Raw genomic sequence first — 22,919 nt, 5'->3', positions numbered from 1 at the left:
CAAGCTAAGTGGGCTTGATTGTGGGGAAAACTCCACAGTTAAGCACGCTTGAGCCAGAGGCGATCTGGGATGGGTGACCTCCTGGGAAGTCCTGGTTATCGGGTGCAAGCCCTGGAAGTGATGATTGATGCTATGTGATTCATTTCACTAGTTTCAATCCCACTTCTTCACCCCTATGAGCATCACCCGATGCAATGAGTGGTAAGTGAACTATTCAAAAATCATGAGAAATTAGTCAGTTATGACTACCTCTCATGGAAATGGTCATACGTGAATGACTTACTTAATGCAGTCGAATCCCAAAATGATATCAAGTATGAGCTCACCATGTTAACTGCAAAACATATGTTCGGACGGAAGTTCACCAAGAACATCAACGCAAATGAGTTTATGAAACTCTGGTCCGACATCACTACCATATGACTTCTGAAAGCCTTGAGGTAGTCACAGGCTTGCAGTTTACCATCCCACATTCGGAATCCAACTCCCTCTTACTTCTGCAAATGAGAGGGTCTGCACCTATCAGAAATAGTTCGTCCTCATAAGGTGCTGGTATGAGAGGTCTATCATCCACAACCTTTGGATGGTTTGGATCGATTTCACTCCTAGTGAATCTCAGCTTCATCAGACAACTGTTGATCCTCTCATACTATGCCTGGGGTGTTTTGCTTCAAGCCATAGAGGGCTTTCTTCCACTTGCATACATGAGATTCCTGATCATGAATCTCAAAATCCTCGGGTTGTTCCAAACTTGTGCACCTGTGGCATGAGGGAAATGGTCCCCTTATAATATTTTCCTTCGGTACATCTCAGACATGTACCTTTATGCTCTTTTTGAATTCAGGCATCCCTGTCACCATCTTTCCATCGGTGAGTGCCACCTTGTAACTTTTGACTTCCATTATTGAAATGGACACCAGGTTGGGCGAACAGGTACATAAAGGAGATCTTTCCCTACACCCTTTCCAGAATAGGTGGCATCGGCTCCAAATCTCATGATTGTTTCCATCTCTACCAATTTAGAGAGTGCACCCATCTATTCGATGAAGTGCCTTGAGGCACTACAATCAAGGCCAATACAAGATAATTCTTCTTTATCTTATCAGAAACAACAGTTGATTCTTCATACCTGGGGTTCCTTGCTTTCTTTGAAGAGTCGACCATTTCTCCTTGATGAACTGTATTACCTGTCATTCCCTTGACCCTGGAATGATTTGTTTATCTTCATCAAGAGAAGTGTCTCTGCCATTCAAACACTCCTTCACATAATGGCCGAACTTATTGTAACCAAGGCATCTGCCTTTCCTTCTACCCTTAGATCCGAACTTCCCAATGAAGTGATCTTTAGGTAGGCCATCAAAACCTTCCACTGCGCCCTGATAATATTCTCTACTTCGACTTCACCCTGGGTGAATTTGAAGAGGGATGATGATCCCATTGATCCTTTTGTCCTGTCCCAACTATCTTTGGTGATTGCTCTTTCACTCTTGCTTGGACATTGTCTTCACCTCAGCTCTGATCCCATGTTAATTTTAGGTATGTTCTATGCTAGAGCAATTTATTTCAATTTTCACAGTTAGCTCAATATCTTTTCCAGATTAGCAATCACATTAGCATTAAAGTAAACTACAGATAGAACATAAATATAAATCGCAGAAGACAAGCCAAGACAAGAGGACACAAGATGTGGCGCCAGCCAGGGACAAACCCCATTGTGGTGAAACACTTGATCAATTCTTCTTTTATGTTCTTCAAAGTTCAGCAGAGAAAGTGAGAGAGAGATAGTACATTTACAATAGAAGTCATCATTTTGACTTTTGATATCTGTATGAGATCAGTTGAAGACATATTGCTTCAACTGATTCTCTAAGGTGACTCCTTCACCTATCATAGAGTTATATTTCGTCCATAAGCTGCCGCTTATCGTGTAGCACCATGCTATACCATCACACTGTTGGACCCATAGTTTTAAAAACCGGCGGAAAAAACCGGTAACCGGCCTAACCGGCCGGTTGGAGGCCTGGCTGGTCCGAACCGGCCCTTCTAACCCGGTTTCCTCCCTCACTCGCCCAAAATACAGCCCTAACCGGTAAAAACCGGCCGGTTCCGCCCTAAACCGGCCGGTTTATGGACAGGCTGCCGGTAAAAGGAAAAAGCGCTGCGGTTTTGGCTGTTAGTGGTGGTTTAGGGGTTTTGGGGGGCAGGGAAAGGTGTTTTCCCTCCAAAAACACCCTCACACTTGCTATAAGACACCCCTCTCACTCTCATTTGTCTCACACAACTGATTTGGAGTGTTTGTGAGTGTTTGTGAGTTTGTTTGTGAGCTTGGAGAGTGTGGAGTTTTTGCTGAAGTAGTCATCTTGGAGTTGGAGTTGGAGCTATTTTGGAGATAGTGTGTAGCTGTCAGTGGAGTTGCCATCTTCAAGAGGAGGCTAAGGGAGCTAGTTTGCATTTCCAGGTAAGGATTTGCACTTGATAATTCCTCATTTGAGTCTGCTGTCCAGGGATTTTTTTTTGTGTTATAAACTTCTCACTTCTATGATCTACCATCCAGGGAGTCATCATGCCTCCAAAAGCCGAAGATACTGCATGGGCTCATTGTGATATGATTGATGGCAAAATGATCTGCAAATATTGCCAAAAATCCATTCAAGGAGGGGGTATTAACAGGTTCAAGCAACACTTGGCTGGGATAGGAGGCCATGTAAAGCCATGTGGAGCACCAAATGAAATAATAGGGCATATTAGGGCAGAATACCTTCAGAAGTTTGAGACTCAAGTCACTGAACCAATAGAGAAGTTTGTGGCTACACAGTTTGGGAGTCGAGACTCAACCAACTGAGTTTGATCATGATGACTGAGACTCATGAGAAGTTTCAACTTCAAGTGATAATGTTGATCACTATTATAGTATTGCTATTATCATATATGTAGAGTCTAGAGTCTAGACTGAAGTCTTGTAGTAGGCCACTGGCCCCATAGTTTGTAGGCTTTATTTTTGCACTCTAGTGGCCATTTAGAGCCTCATTGCTTATGTATTTTGTCGATGATATGTATTGCACTCGGTGCCATTTTGATATATTCACCTTTAAGGCTTTACATGGTATATCAATGAGCAATCTTTCCATATTTTGTCTCTATTGGCTTGGAATCATGGTTTTAAATCTTAAAAATAGTTTTTTCATTAAAAAATGATTATTTAATGTATTTTTCTAAAACCGGTTCGTTTAGACCAAACCAGTCCTGGTTAGACCGGTTCCGGTCGGTAAACCGGTTCATTAGGTGGACCGGTCCGGTCACCGGTTCCGGTTTTAAAAACACTGGTTGGACCTTGATGACTGAGCTGCTCTCATCTGCTCTCATCATCATGCTGCCCATTATGCTACATCTTAATCGCTGCTGTATACCATGATCTTCATCACGGCTGCAACATATTCCTGCTGCAACATAGAGGCCTTTACCGTAGTATCACTAGGATCACTTGCTGCACTGAGTTCCTTTGAGACTATGAGATCATATCTATGTATGATCATTACAGTCATGGTCAAGACTATGATCATTATCACTCTTCATTGAAGTATGATGAGATTGCCTCATGCTGTGATGATATAGTCTCCTTCTATGTGTCAAAGGATCTCTTCATCGGACCCTTGTTATTATCAGGTCATGGCAAGACTGTAATATATATGTATGGAAGAGACAACGTATAACATTATCTTCATCGAGCTGATAGAGTAGATCTATCATTGTTGTCCAATGACTAGTCTGCTACAGGGTTGCTATTTGATGTCAAGACTAATCCTTGTTATGCCGAGATTGTCCAGACTTCATGCTACCTTATCCAATATCCTCTCTGCTATATTAACCAAGATCTAACACCTACAGGTATGCCAAGAATATACCTTTATCTGAGATCCTTGTTGTGTCCTCATTTACGTTGAGACTACAAATATGTGTGGGCTTTATCATGACATATGAAATTTGGTCTGTCCACATGAATAGGTCTCCTTTGACTGCGTGAATAGGTCTTCCTTTGACTGCGTGAACAGGTCTTCCTTTGCTGCGTGAACATGTTTCCTGTGAACATGTCTCCTTCGCTATGTGAACAGGTCTTCCTTTGTTGCGTGAACATGTCTCCTTTGATGCGTGAACATGTCTCCTTTCTGCTGCGTGAACAGGTCTCTATTGATTTGTGTGATAGCACTGCGTTTAGGCTTCTACAGGCAGCATATTAAAGGCTCCTTCATGACAGCGTATAAGGGCCTATTGGACAGCGTATTAGTTGATTGTATAAGGGCTTTTGGCACAACGTATTAGAGTCTCCTTAATGTGGATAGGGCCTTTCCTTTAGCTGTGTATGAGGCCTCTTTTACTGCGGCCAGATCTCTGCGGCTAGGGCAACGTACTGCAGCTAGGGCATCATCTGCTTAACCCAACGTATCTTCTTAGTGTCTCTCCTTCACCAAAAACCCAAAGACGTGGAGAGGAGGAGATCACATGAAGAGTGTGTCAAAATGACTTCAAGTCCTCTTCTATTTATACTAAAATGTAGATGATGAATAGGCATGTCTATTGGGCTTCTAAGCCTACTCAAGTTGCTGGTCGGCTTGATAATTATTCCATAATCAAAATAAATTCATATCTCCATAAATACTTGTCGGAATCGGATGATCTTTAGATCAATCCTACACCTCTCGATGAGAGGGATCCTATAAAAATATCAGCTGCCATAAATAAGATGACCCACATTGAGTTTGGCCCTAGTTGTCAATTTTAACAGTCATACTGCTAGTGCATTCCTAATTTTATGCATAAGGCTTTAGTTTTGTGAGCTACAGACATAACTGCACCCATAGGCTTTCTTCCGTGAGGTTGAGGCTTAGAGTAAGGAAAACTCTCTCTTCTTAGACCAGAACTTGCTGCAGACCAACAATATCAGATATTTGTTTATTTATGTCCAGAAAACACACTTCAACAGTAAAGAATCTCCTATACATCTAATGCAAATGACAATAGGAGAAGGGATCTTATAAAGAGATACTTCAGTCATCATCATTCAAAACATCAACCTGTCTATCAAAATACTTGTCATGCATCAACAAAACTATTAGATCATAAATCTAGCTATATTGGGTTTTGAAACATATATCCATCATATTCATAACATGTCAGCATCAACTACTTCATTATCATATATGAACTTGACATCAAACTTTTATCAAGAGTTAGAGTCTTATGATTAGGGCAACAGACAAGTGATTCATCATACTTCAAAGATCATGAACACAATATCACTTACATAGCTTAGTCCATCAAGTCAGGTCATCCAGATTTTACCATATGACATAATTACTAAGTTTATCAAAACCTAACCAAGGATAACAAGAAGATCTTGTATATCAATCTTATTGTCATACTTTCATCATTAAGGTTACCATGCTTATCACAAACATTATCAATAGTATCAAGTTACCATCTATTAGAATCAAGGTGCTAGCCTTCTTTATGGGATCAAGATATCCAAAATGATAGATGTTAGCCAAACATCAAGTATACCAATATATCAAAGATCAATATTAAGTAGCTTCATAGAATCAAGAAGTTCATCATGTCTAAAAGGTAAGATACTTGTTCACTACCAAGAACACCATCCCATCAAAAGTACCATGAATTGAACTTTCATACACTTTAGCCATTTGTGTAGGTGACATCCCCATCATACCTTAGGGCTTACCTTGCCATCCTATATTGCAGCTCTAACATTGAAATAAATCACCATACATACCTTGAGTGTTCAAATACATGTGCACCTTTTTATTTTACATAAGCAGTTGTAGCACTTTGTCAACTTTTCATCAACTACCTCTTTTCCTTTTCTAGCACTAGTTCTTCTCTTCCTGCACTAGCCATGATCCTTAAGAAGGATCCACTTATCATAACTCATCAGGGGGTTAGAAGCATCCAAATACTCAAATATGCATGCAAGAAGTATAAGAAGTAATCAAAACAATAATTAAATCTAAACAAAAGTAAAGACATAAAGGAGCACCATAAATTGAAAAGTATTTATCTTCAATGAAAGGTGATCATCTCCCTCTTGAACCAACCTTCAAGAGTTGTCACTGCCCATTGTCCATATGACAATGTTGCCTTCAATATTTCAACCAACTTTATCAACAAACCAACCTAATAGAGACTATCCCATCTAGGGCTTCATCAAATCTGTCACATGTGCTTGTACATCTTCACATTAGTCATGTTAGGGTTTCTAAATTACATATCTCAAATCTTTGCCATAAACCAAGGTTTCTTCCAAACCCTAACCTCATAATATCTATCAAACTCTATTAATTAAATTGCCTAAAGTTTCCTTCAAACCCTAGTATTATTTCAGGTCCCCTCCATCTTCTCTTGCATCCATCAAGGGTGTCTTCATAGGGGTGATCGTCAATGAATTCTCTTCAACCCAGCTCTGAAACCATGCTAATTTTTCTTAGGGCTATATTGTTCTTTGCTTTGATAATTGCATTTCATCATTTACATAATAGAATTCACCCCATAACATTATAACATTATCCAGATTTACAACATTATTCAGTAGTATATGCAATTATGTAGAAAGAACAACATCATCATGTGAAATTTTCAATCTATCATAGCAACTGGAAATTATTTTCCTAATTGTTAATTTATTTAATAATTTATTTGCAGTTTGCTACGACAAATACCAAATAATTCACATTGTGATTTTCACAAACAAACACTGTGGAAGAAAAATAATGCTGGAATTTAAGAAAATCTAGCACACACATAAAAATATGACATCGTTATTTTTGGACAAATGTCCCCAAAAAAACCCAACTTGGGAAAACCAATGCAGCAGCTGAGGATTTTATTATTATGCAGTAGTGAGAAAAATATCAGTACAATAAATCTGGATGCTGAATCTAGCAATCCTACAGAGAAAGAATATTGGCAAAAATCTAGTGAGTAATTTTTCTCACCCCACAAGAAATCCAACATTGAAGAGTGGCCTCTGAAACCCCTCTATGAATTGCCCTACGTCACCCTCTGCATGGGCTCTGCGCAAGCACTAATCCGTATGACTTGGATCTCACATTGAGTTGCCTCTTCTGCTTGCCACTGACTCTGGAAATGTTTCTCCCGGCCTCTGCGAAATTATTTTGCCCCCAAATCTCTGAAGCGAGTTCCCGAATGTACAAATCGAACTGCCTATTAGAGCCTTTTGTGCCTCTCTGTAATGCACTCGCTAGACCAGGAAAAATTCCTCCAGCCTCACTGTCCCCACGCCTCATTGTCTCTACTTCGATCTCTGGGTCTCTGACAACTGCTGCTGCTCTCTGCAAATTGATTTGTCAAAGAAATCGAATTGTTGAAGTGTCTTCTCCAAGTGCCCATCAACTTCTTATAATCCTCTGTTGGAGCACCAACGACCAAGATTAAAACTTAATCAAGGGCTAGAATCATCTTGAAGTTGATCCATGTGAGTTTCTAAACTATTCTCACCTTGACTTAATTAATTCTGATTAATTAACTAGTTTTCCTAAGTTTAGACTTAGGAAACATTAAAAAAATAGGTTAATAATCTAATTAAGTTATCTCTAGGTGGAATTTTCGATTTTTGGGTTTTGGAGATCCCATGCATTCTAGCTTCTCCACCAAATTTCGTGGCCAGAACACATCTGATGCTACCGAAACTAACACATCATCATCAATGCAACGCAACATAAAGGAACAATAGAAGTAAAACATTCACACATAAAGACACCAAGATTGGTCAGAGACCAGGGCAAAACCCACTATAGGGAAAACCCTTTCAAATTATTCTTCTTATTATATTGTCATTGAATGATTCAGCAAAAGAGAGTACAATGATCCATATCTTCATCCATACAACTATCCAACAAAATCAACTAAACAATATCCATAAGATGAACCCAACCATGCTAATAATCCAAAAACCCTGATTCAGGAACCTGTAGTCAACTGTCACTGTCTGTAGTCAATTGTCGAACTCTGTGGTCAACGAGCGAAAACTTTGGTCAACTGAAAATTCAACCTTTAGGTCCTAGTCGCAAGGAAGATGTGTCATGCATGCGACTGAAAGGCTTTGGTCGAAATTTCTCCATGACATGCCTGTGATTGCAGTTGAAATTTCTCCATGGTATGCTTCCGGCTGAGACCCAAGCCCTAAAAACAGAGATGTGAGCTTTGGACCCTGCAATTGCGAACCTGTGCCAACCAATCTTTGCGAACTTGCCTCAGACCTGTGCAAGCCAAACCAAAGAAGAGAATAGTAGAATGCTTCAAGATAATGTCCAAATGAGGTTGAGGTCACTTGTATTTATAGCCTTCCAAGGGCATCCAATTTGCTTTTGGGCTGACTTGATCAAATATGCACATGTGGGCTTTAATTCAAAAGACACTTTCCCTTGTCCAAATTGAGCCCTTCAATAGTGAAAATTGTTCTTCTTGAAAAAAGGAATCTCATCCCATGGTTGTAATTTGTCATTGAGATGCCAAATTAACAAGCCCTAGTAAAGAGCTCCATCAGCAGCAGTAGTAGCAAAGGATCGAAGGGTGTGAAGGAGGAAGAAAATGTGGCCCTTGCATCGAAAGGGAAAGCAAAAGGTCTCAGTCAGGGACAAGGCTCGCAGGGATAGAAAAAGAAGAAGAAGAAGAAGAACGATTTGTCCAAGATCAAGTCTTTCAAGTATGGTGATTTTGGCCACTATAGTACCCAGTGTCCTTAGAGGAAGAAGGACAAGAAGGAGAAGCAAGATCAAGCGGCAGCACCCGCAGAGATCAATAATCTTTCCTTGAGGCTAGAGGAAGATTTCACCATGTATGCAGCTATACCTCCAAGAGAGAGATGGGGCGATGTAGAGCTTTAGTCCCAGAGTTGCAAAGATTTGGGCAAGATCCAGTGCAAATGTGACAGGGAAATTAGTTCCAAATTGTTGCAGAAGAATCATACCTTTGCTATAGGGGCCCACAGTATTTAGTAGAAGGAGGATTAGTGTTAGTTTCGTGTAGTCAATTCCAGAGTGACCGTTGCAAACTAGTTGTAGTAAGATGTTGAGGGGCGCAGAGCAGTGTTGATAGCAGTGCAGGAGGCATAGTGCATAATCAACAACAACGTAGGTTTCCCAGTGGACAGTGCAGAGCCTAGTAGCAGTCAAAGACTCAGGAGACAATTGCAACATTTGATCACAGTTTATTCAATATTTTGGATACTTCTCAGTTGTAGCAGCAACAACAACGATGAGAGGGAGTTTTAGTTGGGTTGCAGTGCAGATGCAGAGTTGGCAGTAGTACAGGTTGTACAGTGCAATGTCAGCAACATCATAGATGCAACATGGTTCAGCTACAACTAGTGGCAGATGAATTAGAGTTAGCACTATGGTTAATGGACAGTGGCAGGCAGCTAGAGTTGTCAGACATCAACAACCTATATGAGAGGATGATGGAGAGACAGGGAGTTGTAATAGTGCAACACTAGAACACCTTCCTTGCTAAGAGGGAGTGTTAGTTTTCTAGCATTAGATGGTGTTCTAGTCTCAAACTTTGTGAAGAGGCTAAAACACATGAGATCTCCAAACCCAAAAATTGTTTCTGGAAATTCCACCTAAAGATAGCTCAATTAAATTAATTGATCTATAATTAAAAATACCCAAGTCTAATTTATGGAAATCAATTAGTTAATAGGAATTAATTGAGAAAGGTGAGAATTCTCTAGAAACTCACATGAATCGACTTAGAGATGAGCTCAACCATTGATTAAGATTTAATCGTGGTCGTTGAAGTCTCAACTGGAGGTTATAAAAAGAGGTCGATCAGGTAGATGGAGAATGCACCATTTACAGATACTCAATGATCAAAGGCAATTCTATTTTCCAGTACTAGGTGATTCAACAGTGAGATTGACCCAGTGATCGAGTAGCATACTTTTAGAGGAGTTTCCAATTCCAGAGAGGCAGTGAGAAGAGGTTGAGTTTATTCTTCAAGAGGCTACGCAGGGATTGCACGGTAGCCTCACAAAGGCAATTCGACTCAGCATGAGGAGAGGTTGATTTAGCATCCAGTGGCCGGGAAGATTTCTAGAAGGATGGGAGAATCACTCCTAGAGGCAACAATAGGCAGAACGTCATCATCAGAGGCAGATTCTAGCTAGTGCGAGTAGGCCTGCGCAGAGGCATCGCAGAAAGGGCTTGCTCAAGTGTTTGGATGACCCAGTTGTTGAGACACTTTGTTGCGGGATTGCTTTTAGAGGAGGGTGATTTCCCTGAGTTGATTTTGCTAGTATTTCTCTCAAACATAAATTCTAGTTTGGCATCCATTTTATTGTATTCAAAATTTATGTTGTTGGATAATAATAAAACCCTCAACTGTTGCACCAGTTTTCTCACATTGGGTTTTTCCAGGGACAATTGTCCAAAAATGATGGTGTCATATTTTATGTGTGTACTAATATTTCTCAGTTTCCAGCATTTTATTTTCCGTAGCGTTTTAATTTGTGAAAAATTGCAATGTGATTTATTTTTTGTTTGTCGTAGCAAATAAACTACATAATTAATTTACAGTTAGAAGAATAAATTTCCAGTTATTGCAATTTTGTAAATTTTCGCATCTCCCTCCTTGAAATTCGGGTAAGCTTCTAGAAAGTTGTGCCACTATCTAGAAATTTGTGTAGCCTTGGAATTTGTGCCACTACTTAGAATTTCTAGCCTTGAAAATTGTGCCTTTGTTTAACACTACAAACTCTAGAAATTTGTGCCACTGACAAAATTTTTCCTCCTTGAAATTCGGGCCATAGATCAAGAATTTTTTCCTTGAACTTCATGCTTGCATACTTGCAATTTCTCCTCAAATTTTGTTCTTGTCAAACTTGAAATTTTTTGCCTCATAATGCTTGTTGTTAGACTTGACTTCTCGATTTTTGGGCCTGTACTTGCCTTGAAATTTGTGTAAGAGAAGCCTTGAAAAATGTGTTGTAGTTGTTTGTACCTTCTCGAGTTTTGTGCCACTATCTAAACCTTGGGATTTGTGCCTGTATTTTCCTTCTCGTTGCTGCAAATTGATCTCTCCTTCAACAAAATGCTATCTCAGCTTCACCTCTTTGCTTCTCCTCTCTTCTCCAATTCTACCCGTGAAGAATGAGTCTCCTTTTGCCTTTTTCCCCTTTTTAGTCTCCATAAGGATGAGAAGACCTATCTCTAAGATCAAGGGCTAAGATTAGATCTTAGCTTCTCTTGATCAAGGGTGTCTATCTAATCTCACATTGACCCCCACTCATGTCTCCCCCTTCATTAATGACCCCCTCTAGTTACTTTAATAACTTGTACCATGTAGCTCATAAAGTGACTAAAAAGTCACATGATTTTAATAATCAAATAAAGTCACACTAAAAAGGTGGGTTCACTTGTTTTCCTAGGCTTAGGAAAAAAGCTTTAGGAAAGACCTCCTTGGTACCTTTTTAAACACTTCCTCTTTCCGAGGAAGGTGTTTCTCGTCACTCCCATCTTATCCATGAAGTAGACATACTTGCCCCTTGGTAAGGACTGGTGAGAATGTCTGCAACCTATTCATCAGTGGATACGTACTCTAGCTTCATTGCCCATCATTGAACACAATCCCAAATTAAGCGATATTTGATCTCAATGTGCTTTGACATTGCATGAAATATTGGATTCTCTATGAGTTTAATAAAACTATGATTATCACAATAAATTGTAGTTGGCCTCACCTCTTAACCAAATAAGCCACACAACATCTCGCGAAGCCGAAAGGCTTTGCAATTGGCTTGATTAGTTGCAATGTACTTAGTTGTAATGTTCCTAACTAGGAAATTCAGTGATAAACAAAGCAACAAAACAAACCAACAATCAGAAATGAAAAGCAATCACCATACACCCATGAAATCGCTGGAAATAGAGAACTTTTGAGGCATTTTATTAAATCATCATGGGCAAATACAACAGGTAATGGAATGGTGCACCTGGGCTTGTCTCCAAGGACAAGTGTGACAAAACCCAAGTGAGCAAATGATGATCTAAGGGCTGCCCAACTACTGCTCTAGAACTGATCCACGCTGCCCAGAAATTGCGCTGTCTGCTGAAAAGGAAGTGTTGGAATCACTGCTTCCCGTGCTCAAAAAATTATGAAACTTCAGCTCCCTGATCCTCAGCAAAAACCCACCAAAACCTAGGAAGGGTTTGGCCTAGTTCAGACTCCTGAAATTCGACCCCCAAGGAGCCCGTCCTCCTGCTCAAGCTGGCAAACTCGACATGTTTGAATGATGTTGGGAAAACTCTCCAAAACTACCCCAAATCACCAAGATGTGATCCCTTATAATTTTCCTCCCTTTCCTGATGTGATCCTGGTGTTGTGGCTCTCTCCCTCAATGCCAACGTGATGACCAGTTTGGCCGTCTGCTCAGTCCTCCAAGGCCGAGTTTCGAACTGTCCAATTGTTGCACCCACCTGCACCAAAACTCCTCCCCAAGGCTGGCCTCCTGATATGCTTCAACTCGCCAAGTTTCTCCGATGAGTGCTGGCTTAATGAAGCTCTGATCACAACTGCGTGTTCCCTTCTCTGCTGGCCCAAAAATACGCACTGCTGGATTGGGCGCTGAGTGTGCTGGCTATGAATCTTCCTCGGTGCTCCTCAAGGTGCTCTGAAAATGCCTTCCTAGGGTGGCACTTGTAGTCCCCCGAAGGTAAGGTTGAATCTCCCGCTTGAGAGATTCGTGGCTAAATAGCCAGTTGACTCGGCTAAGCAGCTCAAGCAAACAATCAAGTGATTTCAATGTGCAAGTATGAATGAATGCCCAAGTGAGGAGCTCTTTCTCCTTATAACTTCATGGGCTTCCCTTTTCCTCATGTGGGCCCCTCTAACAGCCATACGATTTCCTCTCCAAGGTAATTCGAATTGCTGAATGCATTATCCCCCGTGGGTGGCCCCCACCTTCCATTAACAAATTAATCAAGCCTTCATTTCTCCTAAGTCCCTAAGTCAAAATCGCTTGGATCCTTTACTTAACAAAAATTTGTACAAAATTGAGGAGAGACCAAAACCTGTTACAAATTCATTTGGGAAGGGACATGACATCAGCCTCCATGGAACCCAATGCCACTAATCTTTGTTTCCTGCTAAACCACGACAATATTGTCGTAGCTAACATGAAACAACAACCAAAAGTACTCTTCCTATCACTAGCACTGTCTGCCCAATCTAAGCCTGTACAATCCGTTAACCTGACTCTATCCCCTCGGACATAGTCCAATCATAACACATGTTTCTGTGAAAATTCCTGAATCTAACACATCAGAAACCCCTACTGCATTTTCTGGTTTACTATCTCCCACTTGTTCTTTACATTAACAAGTTATTTAAATGCATAAATGTCGAAGTAAACACAAATGCAGCCTTTACAAATATACAAATCAACAACTGAAAGAAATTGAGACAACACAAGGGACACCGTTATTTTTGGACAATAGTCCCTGGAAAAACCCAACTTGGGAAAATCGGTTCAACATATAGAGGGTTTTATTAATAAGAATATTTTGAATACAACTAGGGTTCCAGAAATGGCTCACCCTTCAGAGAATATCCTTGGCAGCAATACCTCTATCCAGAGACAAATATTCTCATTCATCAACAAACAGATGAACGATCCCATAGTGACTCTGGCTATTCCTTGTGCTAGACAGCAAAAGTTGCTCCACGCATTCTATGGAACTGCATCACCCTCTTAGCGACTGTGTCGCCCTCTATGGCTCTGCGTTAGCCAATTAGCTCTCAATCTGTCCCACTGAATCACCTCAGCCAGCCTTTGAAGCTCTCTGCGTCAATTGTGTCAACCTCTGCGGCTTCTGTGTCAGCTTCTTTGGCCCTCTACGTCCTCTGTGCTGGCCTCGTTAGCCTCTGTGTCAACCCTTGCTGCCTCTGCATCAGCCTCCCTAAGCTCTGCGCTGCCTCTTTGATATGTATTCTTCGGCCTCCTGCCGAATTGCCCCTCACTACAACTAATCACTTGTTTGATTTCCTCAACAAACCACGCCCCAGAAAATCGCACTGATTGATCTCTCTTGATGTCTTGGTGTATCTCCAACTGACCCTCAAGCCTCCTCTTATACTTTTCTTGTTGACGATTCAACGGATGAGATTAAGTCCCTAATCAACAGCTAAAATTAGATCTGGCTTAATCCTCATTATTTAGAACTTTCTTACCCATATTATATTTATACACATTAATATTTTAATTTTCCTAAGTTTATACTTAGGAACCCAATTAAAAATATTAATTATTTTAATATCTCTTCATTCGGGTGGAATTTCCCCAAACGATTTTTGGGTCTTGGAGATCTCATGTGCCTTAGCGTCTCCACGAATTTTCATGGGTAGAACACATCCGATGCTACCAAAAATCAACAGTTTCACAACCACCCAGTGCACCCTCCTGGGCTCCATCGTAAACCGATGCAACATGTTGAATTTGAAACAAATATTTGGTCTAGTGTTGATCATATGCATAAATGACTTGATGAATTGACGATATAAAGTGGGGTCTACCAACTTGGAATCATAAGCTTGCAACTTCTTCCAATTGGTGATCATCGATGTGGCCATAGCCTGTGATCCATACAAAATCTCCTCAATACGTCCCTTGCATACCTGCGCTGGCCCATGAAGATATGCCCATCCTCCTGCCAATCTTCCAACCCCATAAAATAGTGCATTAGTCCTATATTAGTCATCTTGAATTCCGAAGCAAGATCTCTCTGGCAGTGCTCAATGAGTCTCTCCTCTGCTGTAATGAATAAATCATCAACGTACAGTACAAGAATGAGTGGATCATTGCCAACCATAATGTAATATAGGTTCAGATGAACATTCACTTTGAAATTTCAAATTTGATATCAAGTAGAAATTGCAATTTTGAATTTACATATTGATGTGAATCATGATAATAGATATTTGAATCATAAGTATATGTCCATTGTCATACTCCATTCAAATTTTTCCTAATGCATTTCCATGATGGCAGTGAAATGTTAGATGATGTCTAGAAAAATAACATGCTGCAAAACAATAGCAGTAAGGTTCTTTCAAAGTAAATAAGCAGGTGTCCTTTATTTACATTGACATAACAAAGAATTACCAAAAACATATCATTGACAATTCTTCCAGAAAGTCGGGTAAAATTCTACATCTGAAGTGTACATTTTTAGATTGATGTATTGTCAAGGTTCTTGGTGGTGATTAAATGCAACATTTTGATCCCCGAGACTTACCCAACAGATGGAAAAGAATGCTAAACTACAACAGCAGAAATTATACCCATTCAACTCCCAATGAACTAGGGTATGGCATTGCACGCTTCTTGGCATACAAGAGAGTACATAGATTAGCAAGGTAGATAGTAATCAACATAAACACGCATATTCTTAGTATAAAAGTAATCAACATAATTATTAAAATTTGCTTTAAAAAAAATTTAACTTGTCGCACGCCACTCAAGAACCCTCCACACACACATTGTCGGGGTTCACACACCCAATTTCAGGGTTTGGCAAATCTGTTTACGCAAAAGATCCCAGCCCGAAACTACTGAGTAACGGGTTGGTTTGGGTTTGTCTGGAAAGTACTCGCTCCAGCACCCGGTTCGTGGGAACAAGTTCGCAAACCCCACCCCTAGGTTCGCGAACCCAATGACCCATGCTACATAGCTAAATAAATAGTACCTATCATAGTAAATTTTAACATTGGTTTTACATTATTTTCAGCGGGCAACTTATTTAGCAAAGTTGCAAACTTCTTTGTTCTCTTTTTCTATTTTAACTTGAATTTAACAAATAAGCAATCTATTAATTGGTTAAGTTGAACTAGGTTTATTACTTTGGAATCAATTCTAAGTGCAGGATTCCGTCTTCGTTCATTTTTCTGATATTTCCTATGATGAGGGTTAGAACATATACCATTAACTCCAACAATGATTTGTGAGAAAACCTTGAAGGATAGATGTAAAACAAAGCAGTATGTTGTTGGCAAGGCCTTTATATAGGTCATGATTGTCGATTCTTATTGACCAAAACTATTCATTCAGCCTTTTGTTAAGGCCTTGCTAGAGAACACCATACCTTATCATAAGAGACACGTTTACAGCAAACAATATCAATATTCTCCTCTCAAATAGATAATTGGGAATGTTTAACATTCATAATTACTAAATAACTAGTACCTATCATAGGCAATTTTAACAGTGGTTTTAATTTTTTTCAGCGGGAAACTTATTTAGAGAACTTTTTGGTTCTCTTTTTCTATTATAACTTATCATTGAATTCTGCAAATAAGCGATCTATTAATTAGTTAAGTTGAACTTGATTTATTACTTTGAACCAGTCTAACAAATATATTGGAACAACATAGCGCCAACTGCAAAATAAAATTGGCATGAAAATGAATTATTGATGATTGTCCTTTGATAAGGATTAGCCTTCTTTTCCTTGTGAGTTATAACCATCACCATGATGTATTTGCTCCATGTCTATTTTCTAGGTTTGGCAAGACAAATGATTCGCAAATTCTTGATTATCTTGGGATGTCCGAAAGATGTAGTAAATAGATGAGGAGGCTTAAGTTAAATAAACTGTGGAAAACAATAGACAGAATGGCTTGCAGAGATGATGTAGAGTTTCTGTCTTTTATATCTTTTTGTAATATAACAGTTTGTTTTTACTGTTGTGTTAGGCCCTAACACTTGCAAGTATTTTGGCAATGACCACAGGGAAAATTAAATTTTATCAAAGAGAAAACAAAGCTAGAAGTACGATTAGCTTGGACGAAGGCTAAGCTCGATGCCTTTGGAGATAGATATTTGGAGGAGGTTGAAGCAAAGACACAGATGCATCGCAGATTTGTGGAAGATTCAAGAAAGTTGAAGGAACAGCTTGTTGCAGCTAGACTTGAGTATTTTGATTTAAAAAAGCAGGTCATGGGCATTGAGTGAGTTTACGTCCGGGAATATAGCATGTTATTTGGCTTCTCAATTACAATTGTAACTAAATACATCATTCTCTTGTATTATATTGTGAAGTGTGAAGTTCTTTTTGATATTTCTAAATTCAAAGTCAAGATTCAATCTCTCTTTACTAAGGGAAAATCTTGAATAGTTTGAGTTCATTTTAGACGATTACCTGTGTTTATAGACTTATGAATTAGATTTAAAAGTTTATTTTTGGATAATTTTTTTTGAGTAATTTCTCTTCTTTTCTTTATTTAATTTTACTATATTAATGTGATTCATGGTTTTTGTAGATCGGTGACTGCTACATTTACGGAATAATTGTATTAGGCAGATTTATCTGAAATGATTATTTCTTGTTAGTTCAACCACAGAGCCGGTCTTCGAGAGTGTCGAGAGAATTGAACTCCCAACCATTGTAAAATGATGTCTTACAATAATGGCAAACCATTGTGAAAGGAGGCTTAATAATAATAGAGAACCCAAGGTAAGAGAGAAAATTAAAAAATTCCAAGGAGAGCATTTATGATCAATCAAGCATAGAGCTATTGCATTTTGGGATTGTGGCCATCGTAACAAATCTTGAGATGGTAAGTGATTGTGAAATATCTAAGTGGACATATACATTGAAAATTATGCATTGAATAACTTTTTGTAGCAAGATTATCAAGAAAGTATTTGGATAAATTTGAAGGGGTTGTAATTCCTCCAAACAACACATGCATCCACTATGTGTGTCAAATTAGAACAAAAATGTTTTTAGAGGGCACATATATATGTAATATTATATCAACTTTCGTTGGAATTTAAATATGAAGTAATCTTAGGTTATAGAAAATTTGTTGAACAAATGTTTGAAATTGTCTCTAACTAAAAAGAAGAGATTAACAATATATTGAAATCTTTTGTGCCTATTTAAACCTAACAAATTATCCTAGACCTTAAATAATGCTACATTATGAAGGGTTTGAATGTACACAACAAATAGATTACACATGCTTGTCTTTTAAATATTTCCATTATAATGAACATGGACATATCAAATTACATTGTGCATGCCTTTAGACATCAAAAAGGAAAAACAATGTAGTGTGTCTAGTCAAAGATGAGAAACAATAAAATAGATGATAAAAAGGAACATTATAAATCAAAAAGTTGAAAACTAATTTATGGATTTGAATACAATTCCAGAGAACATTGAAATAATGTAACAATAAGTTAAATAAGAGAATCTTCAAGCATCCTTGTAAGGATTGGGAAGTAAAAGACATTGAAAATGTACTAAAGACTTTTGTGCCTACTCAGACCTAACAAATCGACTTGGACCTTCAATATTGTTACATTGTAAAGGCTTTGAATTACCCATCAAATAAATTAAACATGTTTTTCTCTTAAATGCTTCCATTGTCATGAACATGGAGATATTAAATGACATTGCACATAACTTTAGCAGGGGTGCAAAAGGGTAGACATCAAAAAGGGGAAAAGTTTCAATGTGTCCAAACGAAGATAAGAAACAGTAGAATAGATTATAAAAATGATCACCATAAATCAACAATTTGAACGATTTTTTTTTGGCTTTGGATACAACTCCAAAGAACATGGAAAGAATGTAGCTACAAGTTAGATGGGAGAATATTCAAGCATCCTCAATAAGGATTGAGAAGTAGAAGAGGCCAGGCCTAGAGAAGGTTTTCAAGAGGCAAAGAGATGCAAGGCAAACAAATAGGGTGTGCACAACTTCATAATGATTGAAATCGAAAGATTATGATTCCAAATATCATATTGTAGGGGAGCTATGAGAAATAGAATCAAAGATATATAATAAACCAATAGTTTTTAGTCAAAAGTAGAGGTAAAGATCCAATAAAGTTTTCAAGAATAATGATCTTTAATGAATTATTGATTCACTCCAGGAGGAAAAACTTGAAGGTAGGAGAGCCAGTTTCACACTCAAAATAATATACTCTATTGTTTTATTGGATAAAAAGACTACTTAAATGTAGGGTAGTAAATTTTTTTAGGTTAAGGTAAATCGTTTTGAGGGTGATTGAAATGGTGCCATTATGGTCTCACAAGATAGGTCATTCTTTTTGAGTTGGAAAGGTGATGAATCATTTTGTTCATCGTTGGGATGATTATTGTTGGGCTTGCCATTTTGAATTTTGAAGACGACCATGTTGTGGCATGAGGAAAGAGTGGTGTAGACTCAAGGATCAAAACATATGAGAGTTGTGCTATATAAATAAGAGATTGTTAAGAGTGTTAAGGAGCTTTAGTGTTGAAGGGATACTATAACCACAGTAATAGAAAAGATTCCAGGGGATTGAGAATGAGGTGGAAAAGGGAGAAAGACACATGGTTGAACTAGAAGGAGATCATCATGAGTCCATCAAGCTATGGCTAGAAGAAGTTCACAACTCTACATAGTATTATAGCAAATTTCCACAATTGTACATAAATGTGCTATTATTATTTCTAGATATGAACTGAGTGAATTTTGAGGAAATGACCAATGTTTCAGGTGGTCACTCCACCCATCATTACAGACTGAGAACGTTGTATAATGAAGCGAGAATAGAGTGCTCAAGTAATGCAATAAATAGGAAAGGAAAATAGCCATTGAAAGGAGGTGGAAAATAATTGTTGAGGAATAGATAAGAAAATAATAAAATAAATAAAATAGAAAGGGGGAAGGAAAATTAAAAGGGAAGATGAGAAGAAAGAAAGGAAATGTTAAAGATGTGAATTATTATTATTAAAATTACTTTTATAAATATGAAAAATTAATAAAGAATGAAAAAAGGAGGGATACAAAATTACATAAAATATTTAGTTAGTTAAATGAAAATGAGATTAGAGAGGAGAAGATAAGAGATAAGAGAAATGAGCAGATGAATTAAAACAATGATGAAATATTAACAAAGAGGAGACAAGAGAAAGAGAAAAGGAGGGACAAACTATAACAACAATGAAAGATTCAAGGCGAGGGCAAGTGAAGAGATAAAAAAATACATAAAGGAGGACAGGGTTATTGGTTTCCAGGACTCATTGAGTTTATGGTCGTCTTCTTGAGTGAAGTATTTTCCACGTAGTGGAATCGGTAATTAAGGGCATAAAAGAAGGCTTTTATGATTGCTAAGCTCTTCACTGAGTCATGAATTAACTTATTTTCTCTTTTCCTCTTTACATTCTCAAATTCACTGTGCTTTAGTTTAGGCCTTTCCAAAATGTATTCAATAAAATTTATGTGAAAGTGTACTTTCTTTTTGCATCTTGTATTTCATAAATGAGAAGCTTTAATTAATTTTATGGCCCATGTTTAGATGAGTTTGTTTAGCAAAGGTTCTATGGAAATAGGAGATGAAGAAAAATGGTTATTAGAAGAGCTTCTAAGTATTGAATCATATCACTCAACTTCAACTCATTCCAAGTCACATTCTTAGGAAATCGGGGATGAGGGAAGAATGGAGATTTCTTTCAAAGATATGAATCCAAAGTTGTTTTCATATAACATTCTATTTTTATTTCATGACAATATTTATAGTGTAGACATTTCAAGGCGTGAAGTGTTTTTGTTGATATTTATAATATGATATTTGATTTTGAATAGAATTCAAAATATCATATTTTGATAAAGGGGATGCATGTGTTATTGGGGTTGTTGTAACTCCTAGAGACAACCCCCGGTTGAGGATGTTGAAGGAAATGTAACTAGGTTCGCTCTTCATAAATGTACTTTTGATATTTGTACTTATTCAAGAAAAAGAAATATTATTTTAATAATGTATGTCAATGAGTTTCTTGCTCATTGAAATAGGTCTAGCACTAGTTAAAGTGCTATAGCCGAATCAAATAGTCAGAATAAAAAGGTTGAAGACCTTAAGGGCATGTTACACCATGTATGAATATGTATCAAAGTTAACAGAATACCTCCAAGCAAAGTCAAGTCTCCTCCTATGCAAAGGCACCATCAAAGAAGCTCCTTACACCACCAAAGAAGCCATCCAAAGCAAGATAGCAATTCGGCCTGCAAACAAGTTAACAAGTCAGCCTAAAGGACGGACAAACCTCTATATATAGAGGTTTTCCACTCCCTCAAAAGACAATGCACTCCTCTCTGAAATTTGTGAAGGTAAAAAACAAGAAAGAGCGAAGGAAAAGGGTCTCTAAGGGCAACGAGGAAGAAGGGTATACAACTGAAGTTAAAGAGGTTTGTTCTAGGGCAGTTGCAGTCACACGTGCAAGGAAACAAAGGGTTGTCCTTGCGGCTAGGACAAAAGCAATTCATAGTCACCTATCTATCTTTGTTTGGAGCTAAATCTAGGCCTACAAGGCCTCCTACTCAAGCATAGAAGAAAGACACTCAAGCGAAGGAGAGAAGGGCATACAACACCAAGTGAACCTCCCACACGTGCGAGAAACTAGGGCAGCAGAACAATAGTACAGTCATACACCCATATCTCAAGAAGGATCTCACTTGGTCAAAGAAGAAGTCTACTTGAGCAAGGGATAGAAGAGGAACACCTCATCTAGAAGGCTCACTCAAGGAAGGTCTATCTCTAGACAAGAAACAAAGAAGGAAGACGAAGTGCTGAGGAGCAAAGTGCTGGAAGGAGGAAGCTTATGTGCCGGGGAACAAAGTGCAGGAAAGAGGAGAGGACTTGACTTTTGCTTGGAGGACATTCTTATCAAGGGTCTAGGGTTTGGAATTGATCAATAGAAGCCTCAGTAAGTGAAATCCATGAAAGGGTTTTCCTCTCAAGAGAAGAAAGGTTTTGGCCTTGGTAGAGAGCCAACATCTTGTGTTCTTGTTCTTATTGTTTGGTAGCAATTTGATGAAATACACACACATGCATTAATAAGAAGAAGAAGAAGATTAAGCTAACAAGAAAAAGTAAAAAGACTCAAATTATTATCAAGTAACGAAGAACCACACTACACTTATTTGCCCTAGATTTTTCAACAGAGGAGAGGCCAGTGCTTAGGACAAATTAGAAGTCATTGTAACATTTTCTAAAATTGTTCACTTGCATTCAAAATTAAACACATTCAAAAATAGAATTGGTTCATAATCTCTTTCAAGCGAGTAGACTTAATATCTAGCTCTGGTGGCTAACTTATAGAAGCACATAGTTCGTTGGTCATTGTAGTAAGTGTGAAAGAATAATATGAAGAAATGAAATCAAATATACAACATTTAGCGTAAAATCCAGTGCATCAGACTTCAATAAGAAAACAGATAAATGAAACGTTGAATGACAGATTACATGGAGCACATATTAAGGATGTTAGATCTTACTAGTCACGGGCGTCTAAGATTGACATTAGACATAGATGAATCCATAATTTCATAAAAATACACCCAACAACTACTATTGCATGTCATCTGAGAAGAAAACAGATATAAATGAATTAAACACAGAAGAGAATACATACTATAGCCTCACGTGAGCCAGAATCACCAAAATGGTCTATTAATCTACAAATAGAACATGCATTATCACTTTCTCCTTTAACAATTCCAAAGCCTGTTTAAAAACCAAAATTCAGAACCTCTATATGAAAATAGAATTCAAAACCCTTCAAAATGTATCATAAACAATTTTTTATAGGGTCTTAGGATGAGTACCCCTTACAAAATATTCCTTCTTGATTTTCCAATGATTCATCACAAGAGAATGATGTGAGCGTGCAACTTGCACAACTATACTAACTAAACCTTAAATAACTAGACTTCATTTCTTGAAATAGAATAATTACAAAACAGTAAGGTGTCATGATTGACACGACCAAAAAATACCTTAATCTCCGTTGGCGAGGTTCTAGAGGAAGAGTTATTGGGTCAATGATCTGGATTTGTGGAGGA

General features: G+C 38.2%; 1 protein-coding gene across 1 annotated transcript in view; it reads left to right on the top strand.

Moving 5' to 3' along the window:
• Positions 1-17,703, top strand: part of LOC149260776 (kinesin-like protein KIN-7O) — a 162,230-nt gene extending 144,527 nt beyond the window's left edge. Inside the window, exons 8-9 of the mRNA XM_089460964.1 lie at positions 16,814-17,031; positions 17,344-17,703. Coding sequence (XP_089317090.1) covers positions 16,814-17,031; positions 17,344-17,371 — 246 coding nt within the window. The 3' untranslated portion in view covers positions 17,372-17,703. The remainder of the gene's footprint in view (positions 1-16,813; positions 17,032-17,343) is intronic.
• Positions 17,704-22,919: the final 5,216 nt, after the last annotated feature.

The sequence above is a fragment of the Pinus tabuliformis genome, chromosome 6 (genome assembly GCF_031772625.1).
Source record: "Pinus tabuliformis cultivar Carrire ecotype Pingquan chromosome 6, CPIR1, whole genome shotgun sequence".
NCBI classification, from domain to species: Eukaryota; Viridiplantae; Streptophyta; class Pinopsida; order Pinales; family Pinaceae; genus Pinus; species Pinus tabuliformis.
Note: the sequence above shows the minus strand (reverse complement) of the source record. Positions and strands in the feature narration are given on the sequence as shown.